The sequence below is a fragment of the Urtica dioica genome, chromosome 8 (assembly GCF_054948205.1).
Source record: "Urtica dioica subsp. dioica isolate 48M chromosome 8, U.dioica_male_clone48M_v1_H2, whole genome shotgun sequence".
NCBI classification, from domain to species: Eukaryota; Viridiplantae; Streptophyta; class Magnoliopsida; order Rosales; family Urticaceae; genus Urtica; species Urtica dioica.
Window position 1 is genome coordinate 33,765,028 of NC_142763.1, and position 15,558 is coordinate 33,780,585.

General features: G+C 35.1%; 1 protein-coding gene across 1 annotated transcript; it reads right to left on the reverse strand.

Moving 5' to 3' along the window:
- Positions 1–11,587: 11,587 nt before the first annotated feature.
- On the reverse strand, positions 11,588–14,561 carry PHT3;3 (phosphate transporter 3;3). The gene is made up of 6 exons (XM_089624038.1): positions 14,284–14,561; positions 13,629–13,981; positions 12,990–13,033; positions 12,677–12,891; positions 12,100–12,224; positions 11,588–11,932 (listed from the first exon to the last, which is right to left on the reverse strand). Exons 1-6 carry the CDS (start codon positions 14,428–14,430, stop codon positions 11,872–11,874), a joined length of 945 nt encoding a protein of 314 aa, XP_089480164.1. The 5' UTR covers positions 14,431–14,561; the 3' UTR covers positions 11,588–11,871.
- Between the last annotated feature and the right edge of the window lie 997 nt (positions 14,562–15,558).

The following is a 15,558-nucleotide window of genomic DNA, read 5'->3' on the forward strand; positions in this document are numbered from 1 at the left end:
CTCAGTTGTCGTTTTGTATTTAACTCGTTCGATCACATTTTGTACTTCCAATAAATGTTGACAAATTTGTTGGAGTTAACTAAAATTTTGTCAAAATAGCGTAAATTTCTTGTTTTATAGATAATTGGCAGCAATAAGAACACCTACAACAAGAGATGATCTTTGTTGAGGTGAAGAAATTTTTTAAGCAATTACCGTTACCCATTAAATTGTAGGCAACGTTGGTTGTTTTGGTACTAAAATAAAATAGACAACTAATTTTTTTCAAATTTATATAATAATAACCAAAAATTGAAGTATCAAGAAATATAGATGTTGGAGTATAAAATCCAAAGCAACCTTAATTGGAATACACAGAAAGAGTTGGATACGTCCATGTTCGTTAAACGATTACCCTAAAATATTATTTCTCTCTTATCAGGTGTTGAAATATATTAGCCTTTACCTCTACTCTCAAGAGACGATGACAACACGAAAGAACTAATTAATTTACACCTCCGATTAACTTAAATACCAATCATAATACTATAATACTATCACCAATGATCAAAATAATAATGACAAGAGAGGAGATGATGTTCTTTGAAGACTTTCTTTGGCGTAGAGAAATGAAATCCCGGGCATGGATTTTATAGCTAAGGCAAAAAAATGGTTTTGACAAACCGTTACATTCTTCATCGCCATTACAACGTTCTTTTAGGGGAAATTTAAAAAAAAAATTCAAATCGCCATGTTGATTGCAGATTACAAATGTTTCATTTTTATAGCAAAAATCATTTCGGAAAATAGCAAAAGGTAGCCCGTCTTGTGGCCCCTGACCCGAATCTGGCCCATGATTAAAACACCTACAAGAGAGGGCGTCTATCTTAACAACTTATCACTTAGACAAAGTAACGCTTCCTTAAAAACCATCCTAGCTTGAGTTTTCAGACCTATATGTGGCTTTTGATTTTTTTTTCCTTTCGCTTCAAAGTTTTATCCTTCTTTTATAGAATTTGAGCATCAATTTCTCATTTATATTAGATCAAATTTTGACAAATTAATAACCGATGATGTATTTTTTCTTATGTTTGAAGGCCAAAATTAATATTGAACCGATGCAAATATGAAAGTGAAAGTTTCTTGCGGTTGTGCCTTTTTGTTAAATTATTCACAAGAATAATGTGTCTAAAATTTTTATTGCGAAAATAGCTCTTGTCAAATTATAAATAATCATTTTTTTTTATGTTTACAAATGTTTTTCAAAATTGGTTAGTGTTTGAGCTTCACTGTTTATATTTTCATTTATAAGAAAAATAACAGTATATAATTTCAAAAAGCCATTATTTACGCAATAAAAGAAATTAAGAGCTACTTTTTAAACAATCATTAGTTATTTTTAAAGCTTCCCAAATAGCGTAGATTTCATTTCAGGAAAGTAAAGCTCCCACTACACGAAAAAGCCCTCAAAATTATGAGCGTAATTACACTTTTTGGTGGTTATAAACAGTGGCGGATGGAGATGGACGTTACCAGGGGCCCCTGCTATCTTTAAAAAAAAAAATGTAAGGGGGTTTAATAACTTTTAACTATGTGGTAGCTAGTTTGGTCTAGCGGTAATCTCACACACAACTCGACGGAGAGGTCATGGGTTCAAACCCCCATGGGATGCAGAAATACATGCCCCCTAGGATTTATTCTAATAAGTATGTAATATTGGTCAATAGTGCCACCTACTATGTAATCTTGGCCGATAGTGCCACCTGCGCTTTGCACTGCTAATATATCATGTAATCCTGGTCGACTGCTCAAATCCTTTTATTATCCTAGAGAATATATACCAATCATAATAGATTGTATATATATTAATAATAATTTTGTTGAGTTAGTCTTTTCATTTCTTGTGTCAAGTAATCATGGCATTCCTTTTTATTATAAAACAACGGTAACATGCCCATTGGACCAGTATGAAAGAAGTCTACAATGCATTCCACATTGAACACAACAAATATATACATTTCCTCAGCCATATTCTTAAAATACATTTGATGTTTTGTGGTTGAAGAAAAAACTGATGGAAAACTTATATACTAATAATATTCTCAGAATCAACATGTTGTTAGATTATTAAGGATTAAAAGAATACCTGGATCCATCTTGGTCGATCACCACTTGATGCGGAAAAACTTTGATGATCGGTGGTAGGACGAACACGAGCCGGGTGGTACGTGGTCTTCCTTTGCAAAATCACTTTATTCCTCCGACGAGAAAACTGAAGGCCTAACTCTCTATGGGAAGAGAATAGACTATTTGGTTTGCATTGGGGACCATAACCAAGTGTGAGCCTTTATATAATTTTCTAAGGAAACCCATAACTCCCTTAATTAATATTATTTAGTATCTACTCATTCATTCCATATCAATTACAAATATTTACCAATATTCATTTCCAAATAAAACCACAAATTAATAGCTATCATAATTAGATAAATATAACAGCTCATTAAAAGGAAATAATTTCCTAACAATCTCCCACTTGAGCTGTATATATTTACGATAATTATGTTACCAAAATCTGAATGCGCGTTTCTGGATGCTATTTTTGGTTTTATTTTTCTTAAACAATTTGGTCCATCTCATGCATAAATATAGAACCAATGCAGCTTTAATCATATGAATGTTATGACTAAGCCACAATAATCACTATAGATACACATTTAATGACATAGATCAAATATGGATGAGTAGCATGAAAATAACGTGCAATATGACATTAGGCATGTTCATTTTCAACTGGTCCTAATGTAGTCTTTAGTGAGGTTATTTCTTTATGCAATATAATATCGCAAGTTTTAGAATTCAGGACAATGATGAAAAATCAACTTTATTCTGCAGAAATCATCAATCAAAACATGAATACAGAACACATAGTACACAAAACAAAACTCCCACTAAACCAAGGTATTATCTAGAATAACGCCCATATGAGCAGTATGCTCATGAAACACCTTAGGCGTTAAACCTTTAGTCAATGGGTCTGCTAGCATAAAATCGGTTCCTATGTGTTCTATAAAAATTTGTCCATCCTGAACTCTCTCCTTCACAACTAGAAACTTGATGTCGATGAACTTTAACTTCGTCGAGCTACTGTTGTTGTTGGAGTAAAGAACCGCAGATTTGTTGTCACAATAAATCTTCAATGGTCTGTCAATGCCATATACAACTCGCAATCTAGTGACAAAATTCCGCAGCCAAATTCCGTGGTTGGATGCCTCGAAACAAGCTATGAACTCTGCTGCCATGGTTGAAGAAGCTACAAGTCTCTGTTTAGCAGACTTCCACGAAATAGCTCCTCCTGCCAGCATAAAAACATAGTCTGATGTGGAGCGCTTGCTGTCTTGACATTCAGCAAAATCGGAATCAGATAAACCTACGACCTCCAAACTCTCTGATTTCTGATAAGTGAGCATATAGTCTTTTGTTCGTCTTAGATAACGCATCACACGTTTTGCTGCCTTGCAATGTTGCAAACCTAGATCACTCAAATATCTACCAAGGACACCCACAATGAATGCAATGTCGGGACGAGTGCAAACTTGAGCGTACATAAGACTCCCAACAATTGAGGCATAAGGAATCTTTTGCATCTCATTTCTTTCAAGATCATTACTGGGACATTGTTTGAGACTGAATTTGTCTCCTTTAGATATGGGCGTATCTCCTGGCTTACAATATTTCATGCCGAATCTGCTAAGCACTTTGTCAATATAGCCCTTTTGTGATAATCCAAGAACACCTTGAGAACGATCTCTTAGTATCTTGATTCGAAATTCTTCGTCAGAAATTTCTTGGCCTCATGTAGCAAACCAATGTCACTACTAGCGAGCAGAATGTCGTCGACATATAAAACCAGAAAGATGTATTTACTCCCACTGAACTTTTGGTATACACAATCATCAACAATATTTGTCTCGAAACCGTATGAAGTGATAACCTGATGAAACTTGAGATACCATTGCCGGGATGCCTGTTTAAGTCCGTAGATGATTTTTTTTTTAACTTGCAAACCATAGACTTTGGATTTCCTGACACAAAGTTTTCTGGCTGAGTCATATAAATTGTCTCTTCAATGTCTCCATTGAGAAACGCAATCTTTACATCCATCTGATGTAGCTCTAAATCAAAATGAGCTACTAGTGCCATAATAGTCCTAAAAGAGTCTTTCGATGAAACCGAAGAGAAAATCTCTTTATAGTCTATGCCTTCCTTTTGAGTAAAGCCTTTGGCGACTACACGTGCCTTATACCTTTCAACATTACCCTTTGAATCCAACTTGCTTTTAAATATCCATTTACAATCAATTGGCTTCGCACCTTCAGGTAAGTCAATAAGATCTCAAACGTCATTGTCTTCCATTGATTATATCTCATCTTTCATGGCATCGATCCACTGTTGAGATTTAGAAGAACGCATGGCTTGATGGAAGTTGATTAGATCATCTTCTGTCAGACCAATGCCATCCTCATGTTCTTGAAGAAAAACGATATAATCATCAGAAATCGCACTTCTTCTCTCTCTAGTGGATCTCCTTAATGGCACTTCTTGAGGTTGTTGAGTTTGTTCTATGGGCGGGTCTTGAGTAAGAATCTCAATGTTGTCCTGGTTAGGGACAACGTTAGGAATGATATCTTCAACTATGTCTTGAACGGTAAGAGGTATAATATCTTGAATGCCGATAGTTGAAGATTCTTCTTCAAAGACAACACTCCTAGTATTTTCTTCTCCCCAAACTCAATATCCTCAAGAAATCTGGCATTTCCCGTTTCAAAAATAGATCTAGATGTGGGATTGTAAAACTTGAAACCACGTGAACGTTCGGCATAACCAACAAAATAACAGCTAACCGTTCTTGAGTCCAACTTTGCTTCATGTGGCCTATAAGGCCTAGCTTCAGCTGGACAACCCCAAATGTATAAGTGCCTGATGCTTGGTCTTTTGTTAGTCCAAAGCTCATAAGGGGTTTTGGTAACTGCTTTACTTGGTACCCGATTCAGGACATAAACCGCTGTCTTCAACGCTTCTCCCCAAAGAGTCTCTGGTAAGGAAGAATGACTAATCATACTCCTTACCATATCCTTAAGAGTTCGGTTTCGTCGCTCGGCAACACCATTCATGCTAGGTTTCCCTGGCATTGTGTATTGCGGAACAATTTCACATTCATCGAGGAAAAGGGTGAAAGGTCTTGGACGTTGTTCTCCAGATCCGTCATACCTACCATAGTATTCACCACCACGGTCGGATTTGACAGCTTTAATTTTATTTCCAAGTTGAAGTTCGACTTCAGCCTTGTAAGACTTGAAAACATCCAATGATTGTGACTTTTCGTGTATCAAATATAGGTAACCATATCGAGAATAATCGTCTATGAACGTAATAAAATACCGTTGTCTATTCCAAGAAGATGTAGGGAATGTACCACATATATTAGTATGTATTAATTCAAACATCCGTAGCTCTATTGGCACCCAATTTTCTAGAATTAGTTTATTTCCCCTTGATGCACTCAATGCAGACTTGAAAGTCTGTCAAATCTAGGGGTTCAAGAATTCCATCTGACATAAGCCTCTGAATTCTCTGTTTAGAGATATGACATAAACGCTTGTGCCATAAAGTGGCAGAATTCTCATTTAATTTTCGTTTCGTACCATGCGAGCTTGTACTTAATATTTCATTGTTAGAACTAACAGTATCAAGCAGGTATAAATTATCAATTAAAGAACCGGAACCTAATAAATTTGAATTTTGATGGAGACTAATTTTATTATTTCCAAATGAACAAGAGAAACCAGATTTGTCCAACATAGAAACAGAAACCAAATTCCGTCTAAAAGACGTTATAACAAAAGTCTCAAATAAATCCAAATTAAAACCAGTCTTTAAAAGCAATCTAAATGTTCCAATAGCCTCCACGATAACTTTATTGCCATCGCCCACAAAGATGAATCTTTCATCATCACTTGGCGGTCGGCTCCACAGGCAACCCTGCATGGATACGCTTACGTGAGTAGTAGCACCAGAATCTACCTACCAAGTATCCTTAGGTACGAAAGCCAAATTAATTTCAGAACAAACTAAAGTCAAAATCTTACCCTTCTTCACACGCCACGCAGCATACTTGGGACACTCCTTCTTCACGTGTCCTGCCTTCCTGTAAAAGAAACAGGTGAATTCATACTCCTGCGTCTTTTGTTTTTTCGGCTGAGATGGTTGTCTCGCAGTTTCCTTGGTTATCTTCTTCTTGTTATTTCGAGATGAGGTTGCCAGGTGAGCACTTTCAGTCTTGTCCCGCTGGAGCCGCTCCTCTTCTTGCACACAATGAGAAATGAGTTCATTCAATGACCATTTGTCCTTCTGAGTGTTATAGCTCACTTTGAATTGCCCAAAGTGCGGTGGGAGAGAGAGCAAAATAAAATGCACGAGCAAATCCTCAGACAACTCAAGCTTCAGTGACTTCAGCTTTGAGGCAAGATGAGACATTTCCATGATGTACTCTGTGATGTTTCCTTTTCCCTTATACTTCATAGAGAGGAGCTTACCCAGAGTGTTACTCGCTTCTGATTTCTCGTTCTTGGCAAAATATTGTTCAATTTCCTCCATAAACTTCTTGGAACTTTTATTCTTAGAAATGGAGCCTCGGAACGCTTCTGGGATGGAACGCCTCATGATCATCAAGCACATACAGTTTGACCGATCCCATTTGTCAGTCTTTGCATCTTCAGCAGTTCCAGCGGCAGGAATGGGCCGATCTTGTCGTAGGGCCTGATCAAGGTCCATACAACCAAGGACAATCTCCACGGTCTCCATCCATGCTTTGAAATTTGTCCCGTTCAGCATAGGAATGTAGCTCACTTGGCTAGACATGTTAGAAGCGGTTGCAATTGAAACTGGATCCACGAACAAAATAAAGAAAATTTATGCTTACTTCAGTTAATAATTAAATCAATAAACCATCTCAAGCTACCTAGCACAACATTAATTCCTAGTCTTTGGACAGAGATATTAATTGTAATTGGTACACTCAATGCATTGATCAAATACTGATAATAACTTCTGTCAAACTATAAAATGTCTTTGGACTTTTCATAGTTCACATGAATGACACTTTATAATTATCACGCATTTATCATTGCAAGCACGTTGTTATTCGGCCAAACTATGTTTTCCTTTGGGCTGAGCATAATTCGCATGAATAATTTCTCACAAACATCTATTCGTATAATTTTAATTAAATTAATTTTTCACAACAGAGACTACTTTGACAACATATTGTTTGAATCAACTCAATTAAAATATACCAGATAACCTTAATTGATGGTTCAATTTGATTTTAAAAAAATTAATTTTATATAACTAAAGATATATACCTTAGTATCTAGTTATATAAAAACAGCCTAATACCAAAAAAGAAAACCAGCAGTAGGAACGAAATTATTATTATTTTTTTTCTTCTTAATATATCCAAAACTGGATTCGGCAAAAGCAAAAAAAAGGATCCTTTTTAAAAAAAAAGGTAAATGCTCTTTAAGGCAATAGCAATAAAGCAAAAAAAAGGATTCTATAAGGCTAAGTAATAAAGACTTTATTTGGTGAGATAACGTAGCAACCAAAAGTCAAAGAAAATATATATATCAAGCATTTGTATTATTGGTCTAGGTCACGGTAATCACAAGAAAAGGACCAATGATATGTAAAGATCCTGACATATCATAGCATTTAATATTGTTATGCTAATAACAACAGTAATAAAAGAAAAAAAAAATTAAGGAAAAGAAATAATCCTTTATTTTGTGAGATCACCGCAGCCAAAAACGTCCAAAACAAAAAAAGGCTCTTGATAGTTGATATAAACAACCATTTATATTATTCCTAAAAAAAAAAAAGCCAAATAATGGATCTTTACCTGGCAGCGTTAGCAACTGAACAAACAAAGAAAAAACTTCCTGCACAAAAAAAAACAGGGACAAGAAAAGTCTCTTTGAACAACAGGTATGTTTCCATCCACATTTCAAACTGGATACATATACATATTTACATGAACCAAACAGATGATGATAAACAAGACCCATCATTGCATTTTTATATATATTATAAACGATTTCCATAAATATATATATATATATATATATATATATATATATATATATATATAACAAAATAAAACTGTATATTCAAGCATGGCAACATGAGAAAAAAAAATCTTGAATGATCAAAGAACGCATACAAAAGAATTTTAATCATTCAAGAGACTAAAACCTAATAATCTAACAAACAATGATTGCTCTGATACCACTTGATGGAAAACTTATATGCTAATAATATTCTCATAATCAACATGTTATTAGATTATTAAGGATTAAAAGAATATATGGATCTATCTTGGTTGACCACCACTTGATACGGAAAAACTTTGATGATCGGTGGTAGGACGAACACGAGCCGGGTGGTACGTGGTCTTCCTTTGCAAAATCACTTTATTCTTCCGACGAGAAAATTGAAGGCCTAACTCTCTATGGGAAGAGAATAGACTATTTGATTTGCATTGTGGACCATAACCAAGTGTGAGCTTTTATATAATTTTCTAAGGAAACTCTTAACTCTCTTAATTAATATTATTTAGTATCTACTCATTCATTCCATATCAATTACAAATATTTACTAATATTCATTTCCAAATAAAACCACAAATTAATAACTATCATAATTAGAAATTAGAAAAATATAACAGCTCATAGGAAATAATTTCCTAACAAAAACACCATCGAAGACAATATACATAGTGGTGGTGAAGTGAAGATATACATTGTAAGTCTAATTATTAACTTATATTATTTTTTTCCTTCTATTTTACTTCTTCTCTAATATAATTTTTTTTGTTCGTTAACAGGGCTTATTTATTTTTTCTATGCTTGAGGAATACAAATACTTTGGAGAAGACTAAAGAGATTTTTTCGAAAGTTATTAACTGTAAGTTATTTTTTATTATTATAATTAATTGTATGTCTGATTATTTGCGTATGCTATTTTACTCTTTGTGATATAATATATTGTTATAATTATTTTAGTTTTTTTATTCTAAATTATTAGTGTTGCAATTATTATTATTTTAGTAGGATTCACATTAAATTATACTGATTGATTATGGGGTAATAGGAGAACAGAAGAAAAGCATGCCATTACGTTTTCATTTATAATAGAAAAAAGTTATAAATAAAATAGAACATTAAGGTAAGACTATAGATTATCTAACACAAATATGCTTTTTGTATAGATGAAGTCTTCTACAATCCGCGCATACTTTAAAAGAAAGAATGTTGAAGCTCAAACCTCTAGTGAGATATCAAATTCGCTTGTGGGGAATGATCAATTGAATTCTCAAGATCCTCCTCGAAAGTCTTTAAGAATTGAAATCAAAGACAGGTTCGACATCAACTCATTAGAGCGTGATCCGGGAATACGGCCACATATTTGAGAACTTCCTATAGAGAAGCACGATGAAGTCCGAAGAGCTTAACCTAATTGCAGAAAATAGATCACAAAAAGGTATGAAAACTTCACATCCCATGAAATTGCAGAAAATAGACTTCATGTGAAAACTTCCATTGAGGCTATCAAGTGGCTTGCATTTCAATGATGTTCTTTCTGGGGCCACGACGAGTCCAAGACATCAAAAAATGGTGGAAATTTTTTGGAACTATTGAGTTTCATATCTTCGTATAGTGAAAAAGTGGCATAAATTTTGGATAATTAATGCCCCTCGAAATGCTTCATATAAAATATGTTCTCCAACTTTTTGGTGGTTAATTACATTAGAAATCCATTTTTTTTAAAACTTTTTACAACTTGAAATTGGAGTCTCTTCCATTGTGTGAGATCGAGACTCGAGAGTTATATCTTGGATAGTATTAGAATGTCCCACATAGATTGGGTACTTGAGCAATGTGCTCTTTATAAGTGTGTGATATCTCTCCACTCTTGAGTTAGCTTTTGAGTTTGAGTTTGAGTTAGGCCCACACTTCTAATATGGTATCAGAGCGGGGCCCAATTTCGATTGTGAGACCACCCGTGAATGTTAATTCTCACAAATTTCACGCTCCAATTGTTCATCTAGAGTGTGAAAGAGTGTATTAGAATGTACCACATCGATTGGATACTTGAGCAATGTGCTCTTTATAAGTGTGTGACATCCATCCACTCTTTAGCTAACTTTTGAGTGTGAGTTAGGCCCACACTTTTAATAGATAGCTAGTGGGGTAGTAATGAATGAATGTGTGAGCCTGGAGGCGAAGGTGTTCCATTAGCCTGATGGTGGAGCCGTACCAGTCAGCGCACATGGCGGCGATGAAGGGGAAAAAGAGGCGGGGGCCCTACTGTCATACGGTCCGAACCTGAGGCTGCCGTTGTGGCCGTCGATGGAGCAGATCATGAGCATCTGGGACAAGATTGAGGTTATCAAGGTTGAGCTCGAGCTCTTCACCAGCTCCCCTCAATTATACCACTGGTGTTAGTTACTCCTTTATCGGTGCTCTTCTTTGAAAAATTGTCGATGACCAATTCAAAGTTTTTTTTTTGTGATTCATTAATGCGTGCGGGGCAATCACCACCACCAAGAAGGGAGCCATCCCGCCTCTTCCCACCGACGAGACGAGGTTGTCCTCAACCTCGTCAACAAAACTCTATAATTAGTTCAACTTTATTTTTGGGATCCAGATTTTTTCTTTTCGTTAATTTTTTTTGTTTTTGTTTTAGCATATGCTTGCGATTTGAATAATCAAAGAGGATTTTGCAACTTATTCTCAAGCCTCTCTCTCTCTCTCTTCCATATTTTGAATCTCTCTTTTATTTTCCTTCTTTTCACTTCCTTATGGTTGTAATGATCGGTAGTAATCAACCAAATTCATTAATAATTAGTAGTTAAGTAAGAGGGGTCTATATACTTATTCGTTTCTCAAATATCACTAGGTCTGGACACATGGTGTCAATACAGTAAAGTGAACACACAACAGATTTTGTATCCATTTCTATCAATTCACTTCTTAGAATTATTTATTGACATAACGAATGTTCCACGATCAACACTTTGTTCCAAGCTATGTAGGCGGCGTCGGTATTCAGGCATGATTGTCCATAAACAAAGAAAACAATGAATAAATTATTTGATGTTACTGATATTATTCCTAAAATACAAAATTAATTAATTATTAAATAAACTAATTAAAAAAAGATATTTTGACGGTGTATATTCTAACGCTATGCTTTGTAACATATTTTCCACGTTCTTTCGGGAAAATTACAAATACATGATTTTTAGGTTACAATATTTTCAATATAGCTGCTAATTTAACACCTTTCAAAAAATAGCGTTTTTCAAACAATGAACAATTAATTTTTTCATAAATAAAATTGTAAACAATAAATAAAGTATATAGAGCCCAAAAAAGTTAAAAAAAAAAAAAAATTGTAAAAGACCCAATTGTAAGCATTCGTCGCACATGTGCTATTTAGTAACGAATCATAATTCATTAATAATTATTATCCATTTACATCACCATTATGTATCTCATGGATTCATTTTTAATTGCAGATAAAAGTGCATTCACACTCTTGGACACCATAAAAGCCAAACTGAGATGTTCCTTTATAGGCTACATTACAAAACTCATAATGCAGGTGAAAAAAAAAAAAAAAAGAGAGAGAGACCGTTGAGATCACAGAGATTTTATCTTATCAAGAATCAAAGAACTAAGAACTCCTAAAGACTTTTTGAGTTTGAAATTACCAAACTCTTCTCTATAAATTCACTATCTACTACACAATCTCTTTACATTTTACAGCTTAAGCTGAGACGCTAGCTTCAGCGTATATGACGTCTTTGCTGAGCCCTCCACTCGTAGGCCTGAGATACATAGTAACAAAAACAAAACAAAAAAAGATTAAGAAAAGAATCTTCCACAAATGGAATGTATTTACCAATTTACCGTTATGGGCATGATTTGAAATGATATTGAGAATCTTAAAAGAAGAATTACTGTTATAATATATCATAGTTATTTCTTTGCTTACAGTCCGCTTAGAACTTTAATGGTGTCGTAGAAGAACCACTGCAAAGTAACGACCGGCCCAACAAGCATTATCCGAACAGGAAGGCTTCTCGTGAACAGATTAGAGATCCCGATACTCTTCACAGCCTGAAAATACGCGTTTAAAATTGACATTCATGACCATTATACTTTTCGGGCGGTGATGAAACTTAGGCCCATTTTACTTTTCTCGGCAGTTTCCTCCTTCCATTCGTATTTTTTTTTTTTAACTTTTTAAAATTATTAAGAAACTGTCATTTCCCGGCATAAATTAGATGAAAATGTATCTTTAAAAAACACTAAAAATACGTGAATTTTTTTATTTATTTTTGGTTTAAGAAACTAAATTTGTACGAAACTTCCAAAATTACAAGTTCAAGGAGGGAATTGCCAAGAATAAAAAAATAAGAATAAAAAAGAGCAAAATGTCAGTGCCTTAATAGCACATGTGCGACGAATGCTTAAACAGCCAAAAGGCTGATATTAAACCGGAACAAATCACAGATTTGAATTCACAGAAAGCTAATTGGAATGAAGTCTTGTATCGAGTTTTGTTTTACCTGCATCACGGAGTTGGCGTTTTTGTTGTAGAGAGACGAGACAATGTTGTCGGCTGGGTTAGAAACGACTGTCGCCGCGGCTCCGGCGGCGTACCCGGAAAAACACGTCACGCCGAGCTGTTGGGCTCTCGAGCAATCTTCTTTCCGGGCATGAATCACGTTCCGGTATATGAACTCGACCGAGTGCTCGAATGTCGTGAACATTATCATTGAGACTGCCCAAAACAAATCAGCATCAAATATAGACATGATAGAAGAGATTAAGATGTGACTTGGGCTACAAGAAAGATGAAAAGTTTTTGGATATTCTTACATGGAAGATTCCGGCCCCAGAGTGGAAGAAGACCCTTGTAAAATCTGGAGCCAAAACATATCAAAAATCATCTAAAAGCTTAACATAACAGAGAAACAGTTAAAGAAAGGTTTTTACCACAAGCAGTCCATGTACTATAATTCGAGTTGTGTATTTATCTATAAACTAATCGAGTAAACCTGTTACCTAAACAATGTGAAATAAAGCAGTTTTCTCGAGAAATTAAAACATAATTCAACCCTAAAACCTAAAGTTATACAGCTTTGGATTTCTATGGTAGATTTTGTTTAGTTGTATATTTTAAAGAAATTTAAAAGTCATATTATCTCGTAAATGTGTTTCAAGTTGTTTTGGGTTTCAGATTACATTACAAAAAGATTAATCTCATTACAAAAAGAGACCCAAACAGCTACAAAAATCAATAAAGCATTCTGTTCAAAGTTATATCTTTCAAAGAAATTTGCAAGGTTATCAGTTCGTAAATATGTTTCAAGTTGTTTTGGTATTTACATTAAAAGATCAACTTCTATAGAAAGAAGACCAAAGCTGCTATAAAAACCGATGTTGCAAGACCGAAATGCAAACCCGGGGAATAGTTCAGAAACTATTTCCGCTAAAATAATTAAAAAAAAGCCTTACCCTGGTGGTCCCTCGGTCGAGTACAATTTTGGAAAGCCGTCGATCAAGCCCTTTGCGAAAGCGGGCTGGGTTTGGACCCGGACTTTGACGGCCTCGAAAGGGCAGAGCGCCACGTCAGCGAACACCTGAGCGGAGGCGCTGCTGAGGAAGAAGACCACGCCGCTGCTCTGGCGGTCGCCGAGAGCGTCCGAGTAGAGCTTCTTGAAGTACTCGTAGAGCCCGAATTTGAGACCGCCTTGAACGCCGTACCCGAAAAGCTTCCCTGACCAGCCCCTCCACAGAGAGGAAGGTCCTTCCTCTCTCCACAGAGTCGAAAATCCTGTCCCAATTCTGTTGTACTTCACAGGGTTAACCTAATTATCAACCAAGTAAAAACACAATTTCACTACATATTTTTCTTCAGTTTACATTAAAATCAAACTTTTTAACTCGCAATTGGCCAAGCCAAATCAAACCCAATTACAGAAAGCCTAGAACTTTATTCATTTGGCCTCATGTCGATATGATGTTTGAACTAAAAGATCACATGATTTACAACTCTGTTACAAGAAACAACCTAGATATATATATATATATATATATATATATATATATATATATATATATACCCAGAATGAAATAGTATATTGTATAAGTTGAAGAAGAGGAAACAAACCTGCATGTTAACTTTTAAGACATCAAATGGAGTAATGGCTAGATGGGTCGTTCCTGCGCTGAGCATTCCACCGGCTGTGCAAAGTCCATAATAGCCCGGAGAAAACTCTTCACACCACCTTCTTCTTTGCCCTTGACCACCTCTCATTCTTCACTTTTATTATATATAATTAAAACCAGGTATGTTTCTTTGCAATTATTTCGAAAAACCCATCATTTCTCTCCAAGACCCCATTTTGATCCAAAAACTGGGTTCCAAGGTTTTGGCGGCGAACAGAGCAAAAGGAAAACAAAAGGGCTTTGTTGCATGACACGTGTTCATGCGCAAAAAAGGCTTTAGTTAACGGAGAAAAAGTGTGTGTGGTGACGTGGGAGGTCTTATTTTTCACTTGTTGGCTGTAGAGCCACGTTTAAGGTTCCGAAATTCATGGACAAGCTTTAGTTAAGAATAAGAATCGCAATGCCACCCTATTGTTTGTCACTAAATTAGCCCCACAATCGTGACGGTATTAAATGTGCATAGGTTATTATAGGAGAAATGGAATATATTTAGATTTAAAGGCATTTTAAATAGGCCGGCGAAAAAAATCGTAAAAACTGTAAACTGGAACAGATCAGTAATTTTTAGACCGTTAGTCCGATTTAAAACGGTTTTTTTTTCATCCGGTCCGGTCCGGTTAATAAAAACGGTTAAACCGGACCAGATTAGTTAATTTATAAAAAAAATAAAAAATAAAAATTTAATGTTCAACTAGCTAAATTAGACATTTGTGCATGTGTTTCCCTCTCATACATGATTATATGTTTTTTTGTGGAAAATTAATGTTTTTTTTAATTATGTAAAACGGTTCACAACGGTCCGGTCTAAACGGTTCAAAACGGTCCAAACGGTTCAAAACAGTCTAAACGGTCCGGTCCAGTTTTACAGTTTTTTGGTCCGGTCCGGTTTGGATTTTTTTGGACCGTTTTGAACGGTCTTGTCTGATTTTTTGGCCGGTTTTGGACCGGACCGGATCATGCACAACCCACTTAACTAAATTTATTTTTTGGTTGTATAAATATCTATGGTTATATTTTAGTTGCACTGTTATAATCAATATAATTAACTTTAGATGGAAATATATGTGGGAGGCGTTTGTGTGAATACAATTACAATATTTTTATTAATATAATAATTTTATTATCTTTTGAAAAAGTGAATCTAAGAAAAAAAAATAAACAAAAGAACATTCAACTACACGCGAACCGTTACTATCCCGTAGCGAGCTCAATTTGC